At 41.0% G+C, this 7,199-nt stretch overlaps 1 protein-coding gene across 1 annotated transcript in view; it reads right to left on the bottom strand.

The window, feature by feature from the left end:
* LOC107085398 (structural maintenance of chromosomes flexible hinge domain-containing protein 1-like) overlaps positions 1-7,199 on the bottom strand; it is a 42,188-nt gene that overhangs the window by 20,367 nt on the left and 14,622 nt on the right. Inside the window, exons 11-15 of the mRNA XM_015375694.1 lie at positions 5,582-5,654; positions 2,621-2,754; positions 1,112-1,240; positions 799-1,023; positions 547-689 (exon numbers count right to left, since the gene is read on the bottom strand). Of these exons, the coding sequence (XP_015231180.1) occupies positions 547-689; positions 799-1,023; positions 1,112-1,240; positions 2,621-2,754; positions 5,582-5,654 (704 nt within the window). The remainder of the gene's footprint in view (positions 1-546; positions 690-798; positions 1,024-1,111; positions 1,241-2,620; positions 2,755-5,581; positions 5,655-7,199) is intronic.

The raw sequence follows: 7,199 nt of genomic DNA on the forward strand, positions 1-7,199 counted from the left end.
AAACTGAATGTATGTCTTTAGTCCTTTAGGTAAAAGATACAAATGATTTAGAACGATACTTCCTAGAGCTATCTTTTTTAGAGCTGTTTTTTATTGCAGCATTTATTGGCACGACAAAGCTAAAGTTATAAGTTATAAAAAAGTTCTAAGTTTAATACAGATAATTTCATGCTGTTCTAGACTTTGACAGGGGATAAATATGCTTCGCTCCTACCCATTCAATGCAGCTGCGAGCCTGCGACTGTATATTTATGTTATCATCCCATTTGAGGGAATCCCCACCCAATTCTCAGTTTGTTTTAATTTTCTCCATTCTTTCCAGGGTGATCCTAGAAAATAGTGCCATTGATCTTCCCATCAGCCCTGTAGTTTTTTCGTGCTCAGCCTACAGGTTTTTGTTTTTTTTAAATGCTGAAATTTACTTTGGGCATGGTCTTCTTGGTTTCTTTCAAGTTTTCCTCAAAAAATTATGTTTAAATGTGTGATTGTGAAATTAAGACTTCCTATTGGATAACCTCTCATGCTTAACAAACATATGTGGCTTACACAATGGTAAAGCAGAAAGACACACTCTGGTCCTGGTAGGAGACCTGGTAGAAGCGCTGGTCCTGCACTTTTGTAGGAACCCGTACATCTGGCAGTCTTCCCTTTACTAAAGCTCTCAGATTTACCTCTCCTGTCCAGTTAACCTTAAAAACAATCAAGATGAATCAATTTCAACACCAGGGGGTTCAGAAAAGAGACACTAGAAAACAGGATTAGCAATAACATGCAAGAATGCAACAGAGTAAAACACACCTTGATGTTAGAGGCTATTTCAGGAGTGACTGCCACCTCCTTGTTCGACTCATCATACAATTTGTAAACCAGATTCTGAAGCAGTCCTCCAGCTTGCCACTCAATCCTTTCCTTGTTTCTCAGCTCCAATTTTTCCTCTACCAGAGAGAACAGCTCCATCCTGGAGATTCGATTGCTAGGCACAACCTTCATCTCAACTGTGACGTCTGGAACATCGTTGTGACTCTATGACAAAAAAAATAAATAGCTGAAGAACATAACTGTGAAACTGTAATCTGAGTTTTTCATCTTAGAACAATTTTCCTTAACTTACAAAAATGGAAAAGTGTGCATTGAGTATTTGTGGCTTTCCATCAATAATTTTCACGTTCACAATTGGTGTCACAATCTGGCCTGCTCCTGTTTTGCTGCAGTCCGATGACACTAACTGAAGCCCTGGAATCTAAGAGAAAAAAAAAAGTTTATGTTTTGCGGGACAAACAACTCATTTCTTAAAGGATCCCTGATCAAAATGCAATGGGTTCCATCAAATTTTGTCCTAAATACACTGTGAAGAGAAAAGAGGAACATCATAAACAAATATAAGACCTGTTTCAGTTAGTAGGGCACTAAAAGGTATATTTTCTAAATGCATTATTATAGTCAGCCTAAACAAAATCCATTAAATGACGTGGTGATAGTTCGGCTGTAAATTCCTGACTCTTAAAAAGTTCAGGATATCTGCACTTAAAATGAGATGAATGAAAATTGTAAAAACTTCAGGCAACATAACTAGTTTGTCATTGAGCATCATTAAATCATTTTAAACCACAATGTCTCATGCTGTTTGACAAGTTGATTTATTGTCTATTTAGACAGGGAATTCCACTCTGCCTAAAGGGTTACCCTCAGGTCATTGGTGTGGTAGGCCAGAGATTAAAACCCACTACATTTATCATTTAGAGGGACAAGTTGTGGAAAAGTGAGGGTCTCTCTGTTTGGGACCAGCAGAATTCGTCCCTGCTATTTGCAGATGCCGTGGTTCTGCTGGCTCCCCTCAGCCAAGTCCTACAGCATGCACTGGGGAGGTTTGCATCCTAGTGTGAAGCGGCTAGAATGAAAAGCAGCCCCTCCAAGTCCAAGGCCATGGTAATTGACCTGAAAAAGGTGGCTTTTCTCCTTCAGGTTGGAGGAGAGTTCCTACCTCAAGCAAAGGAGTTCTTGGGCTCCTGTGGAGCAGGAGACCAATAAAAAGGGTCAGAGCGACGGTTGCTATAATGCAGATGCTGCACCGGTCTGTCGTGGTAAAGAGAGAGCCGAGTGATTGCGGATACAAGCTGCTGAAATTAACTTTCTCCGCAGGGTGGCTGGGCTCTCCCTTATGGAAAGGGTGAGGAGCTCGGTCACTTGGGAGGCTCGGAGAAGAGTCGTTTTTCCTCCACATCAAAAAGAGTTAGCTCAGGTGGCTCATCTTTTTCAGATGCCCCCCAAGGCAGGAGCTGGTCCAGGCATGTCCCACTGAGAGGAGGCCCAGGGGATGACCCAGGACACGCTGGAGGGCTATGTCTCTCAGCTGGCCTGGGAGCACCTCAGGCTTCTCCAAGCAGAGCAAGAGGAGGTGTCTGCGGAGGAAGTCTGGGAGTCTCTGCTGAGACCGTTGCCCCCTCGAACCGGTCCCGGATAAAGAGGAAGACAATGAGTATGAGTTTTTACAGACAGCCAAAGCTAACTCCAAAAGTATTTCTTTTGCAAAATAACATTTTAATAAAAGGTTCCTTAGCTTTTTGTGAGTAGGATTGCTTCTAAAATTGTTTGTATAATCGCACATATGATCATCTCATACCTGGCAGCGAACCATTTGTCTGGGGTTGGCAGTGATGTTTCCAGCCTCATCATGAACTTCCACACTGAAACTAGCAGGGTTTCCATTCTCCACTTTCACTGGGTTAGGTTTCACATGAAGGGAATGTGGGTTGCCTGAAATATTTAAACATGTAATAAATTACAGACAGGAAGCAAAAAAAGAAAGAAAGAACAAATTCCTCAGTACTTGAAGAGTATGTAACAAGCTTAAAGTGGAAATTAGACAGTTAACCAAACCAACTTATTTCACGAGATTGTGTCTCACCATTATCACCAATTATAAAATGTAGTACTATATATGATTTTTTGTCAGGGACGGAGCCATGTTGCAGTTCTCTATACGGTGACATCACAGGATTGGTTCGCTCTGTAGTGTCCAGTTGAACGTACTGGTAATACCAGCTATACCTCATTCCCGTGAAACAATTACGAAATTTGGTATGATGGAAGATCAAACTGAAAGTACACTAGAGCATCTAAATCAGATAGCTTATGCTTTTGAGCCAATTTGCTGCATGAGAAGGAGAGATGACGCAGCTGTTGAGCTGACTATTCGTTGCTATCCATCGAGCCGACATACTTTGTGGCAAAGCGTGTGCCAAGACTCATAACAAATCACAGGTAGCAGATAGATTGTGCTATATCGATGGTGGGATTTCCAATTTGTTCATGATTTTGGGACAGAGTAGGTTAGCAATTCTACATGTTGTAGCTGCTGTTCACCAGTGCCCACATTAACAGAGTCCATCTACCGTTAGGAGGCTAATCTCGACCACGTACTGCGCGTCGGTTTGCACATTAAGAATTTTTACACATTTAGATTGCTGTGCAAAGAGGTGGAGATTTTGGAGGTGGCCAAGCTGTCTCTGAAAAACCTTGGAGCGACCAGTAAATGCATTTTAGGAATAAATCCACGGGATAGTGAGGGAGAGCTCTGACCTTAGGAGAACCTGACTGCCTGTTGTGGAAATTGGGAATCACTGTAAGAAATAGACCATTTCTCTGCATGTTTGGAGCTGCTGTGGGAGCCTGTGGCTAAGGGACCCTGGGCTGTAGAGATATGTTATTATAGTTAGTATATATGTTCATCCTGTTGGCTACTGCTTGAGTCATAAAAATGTGTGTTTAAAAAGAGGCTTGAATAGGAATAAAGTTGGAGAACTAAGCCTTAGAGATATTAGGTGAACTACAGTTCGCCTACCAGCCCTGCCTGGGAGTTGAGGACAGCATCATCTTCCTGCTGAACAGAGTCTACAATCATCTGGACAAGCCGGCGAGCACTATGAGAATCATGTTCTATGATTTCTCCAGTGCCTTTAACACCATCCGCCAGGCTCTACTGGGTGAGAAGATGACTGCGATGCATGTGGAGGCCCCATCGTATCCTGAATTGTTGATTACCTGACGGGCAGACCACAGTATGTACGCCTACAGAACTGTGTGTCTGACAGGGTGGTCAGCAACAATGGGGCCCCTCAGGGGACTGTCCTCTCCCCCTCCCTTTCTCCCCTCCCAAGTATTGCACTGAGTCCTGCCACCTTCAGAAGTTTTCTGATGACTCAGCAATTGTTGGCTGCATTGAAAAGGGTGAGGAGAGTGAATATAGGACTGTGGTGGGCAACTTGGGAGTGAGCTGAACCACCTGCAGCTCAATGTGACAAAGACTAAGGAGCGAATAGTGGATCTGAGGAGGTCAAAAACACCTGTGACTCCTGCCTCCATCCGGGGGGTTCCTGTTGACACTGTTGTGGAGTATAAGTACCTGGGAGTGTACTTTAACAATAAGTTGGACTGGACTAGAAACACTGAGGCGGTCTACAAAAAGGGCAAAAGCTGACTATTTTTCCTGAGGAGGTTGAGGTCTTTTAACATTTGTGGGACGATGCTGAGGCTGTTTTATGAGTCTGTTGTTGCTAGCATGTTCTTCTTTGCTGTCACATGCTGGGGCAGTGGGTTGAGGGTCGCTGGCAACAACAGACTGAACAAACTGATCAGGAGGGCCGTTGATGTTGTGGGGGAGGAGCTGGACAGTCTGACCACCGTGGCAGAGAGGAGGATGCTGTCCAGGTTTCAGTCCATCTTAGACAATGACTCACATCCTCTCCAGGACACACTGGTCCAGCAGACGAGCTCCTTCAGCAGAAGACTCCTTTTACCCAGATGCACCACAGAGCGCCACAGGAAATCATTCCTGTGGTCATCAATCTCTACAATGCCTAAAAAGCAATTCTACGTTTTTTCTTGTATGTTTATATTTTTAACATTTGTAATATAATTATCGATAAAACTAAGTCACAATCTCGTAAATTCAGTTAGTTTTTCGTTTGTTTCCGACTTTAATGGTATCGCGGAGGATGTTCTATTTCTGGGTGGATCATCAAAATTAATGGTCCTCCTGATTGTCAATCATTCTGATATGCTTACATAAGTCCATCCATCTTTTTTATGCACGTTCTCATTTTCACTTACTAATGGTGAGTCTAACATAGCGGAAAAATTTCTGATCTTATTTTGGAAAGTAAGCTTGTATGAGTGATGCAAACAGCGACACATGTTTAATAGGCATTCCTTCTCAGGAGCGGGTAAAGGCTTTTAAAGTGGAGAGATGTTAGCATGCTAACACAACATATTGGTATTAACCCTAACAATCACAGCTAATAGTTTTGGTCTTCAGACTTGTTGAAAAGTCAATCATTCTTCTCCTGACTTCTTAAAAAGATTACGTTCACAGCATGTGGCTAAAGCTAACAGAAGCATGCTTAAACTTTACTAATGATAGTGTTGATCAATGTTATGGATGCAACAAACACTTGTAGTTAAATTATTTCAGTTCACATAATAAAATTCTAGTGGATATTACAATGTACACAGAATAAATCGTTAAAATGTCAAGACCCCTACATGATAAATTAAACCACACACACAGTAAAAATAGTCTTACCAGGAAGAAGCCTGGCCTTGATGGTTTGTGTGTGATTTTTCAGGCCAGGCACTGTCACGTCCAAATCATAAATCTGCAAAAATACATTTTCTTTTACTTTTTTTGGATACATCTTTATCCAGACTGATACNAAGAGGCTTGAATAGGAATAAAGTTGGAGAACTAAGCCTTAGAAATGGATGTTTATTTTTGTGTTAGGGGGGTAGTTAATGATATAGTACCTACCAACACAACTTTAACCGTCTCTGCTCTGCCTGATTAGAATATGTTTGTACCCCGTCATCATGGCATATTGTTAATGCTGACCCGCTGTCAGAGTGTGTTGGCTGTTCAGCATAGCTCAGCCTACAGGCAGTTAAATTAATAACAGTCGGAGCAGCTCCAGGCTTTAGCAGGCTGTCCAAAAAACCGCTAGCTTGCCAGACTCCCACAACCTCTGCTTCTCTCCAAACTAATCACAAAACAAATGGGCCCAAAAGCATAAGCAATGGGATTTAGATGCTCTACTGTCCATTAAGTTCCATTTTAAATCAAACCAAATCACTTAAATGTTCTATGGTTGTGAGGCATCGCTGGTATTACCATGTATTCAACTGGAAGCTATTAGGCGAACAAACCCTGTGACAACCCCACTTGTATAATTTCTATGATTTTCTTGTACGTTTTTTTTTTCTTCACATTTTAATATTATCATCAACAAAAGTAAGTCACAATCTCATAAATTCAGTTAGTTTTTCGTTTGTTTCCCACTTTAAAGGTATCGTGAAGGATGTTCTTTTTCTGGGTGGATCATCAAAATAAGTGGTCCTCCTAATTGTCAATCATTCTTGTATGTTTACGTAAAGCCATTCATCTTTTTTGTGCTTGTTCTCATTTTCACTTACTGGTGGTGAGTCAGGCTTACAGAAAAAAATTGCATATCTTCTTTTGAAATGTAAGCTTGTATGAGTGATGCAAACAGCAACTTTTAAACAAAGCGTGCATGTGAAGAAATGGGCTTGTTCACATGTTTAATAGGCGTTCCCTCTCAGGAGCGGGTAAAGGGTTGTGCATGTGCATTTTTTTTTTTTAAAGTGGAGAGATATTAGCATGCTAACACAGCATATTGATACTAACCCTAACATTTACAGCTAATAGTTTTGGTCTTCAGACTTGTTGAAAAGTCAATCATTCTTCTCCTGACTCCTTAAAAAGATTACGTTCACAGCATGTGGCTAAAGCTAACAGAAGCATGCTTAAACTTTACTAATGATAGTGTTGATCAATGTCATGGATGCAAAAAACACTTTTAGTGAAATTATTTCAGTTCACATAAAAAAAAAAAAAAATCAAGTGGATATTACAATGTACACAGAATCAATCGTTAAATGTGAAGACCCCTACATGGTAAAGTAAACCACACACAGAGTAAAAATAGTCTTACCAGGAAGAAGCCTGGTCTTGATGGTTTGTGTGTCTTTTTTCAGGCCAGGCACTGTCACGTCCAAATCATAAATCTGCAAAAATAAATTTTCTTTTACTTTCTTTGAATACATCTTTATCCAGATACCTTAAACATGTATAAACACCTCTATCTGACTGTATATGTGAAGAACAAACATTATTAATTATTAATTTA

The sequence above is a fragment of the Cyprinodon variegatus genome, unplaced genomic scaffold, assembly GCF_000732505.1.
Source record: "Cyprinodon variegatus isolate N-32 unplaced genomic scaffold, C_variegatus-1.0 Scaffold123, whole genome shotgun sequence".
Classification (NCBI taxonomy): domain Eukaryota; kingdom Metazoa; phylum Chordata; class Actinopteri; order Cyprinodontiformes; family Cyprinodontidae; genus Cyprinodon; species Cyprinodon variegatus.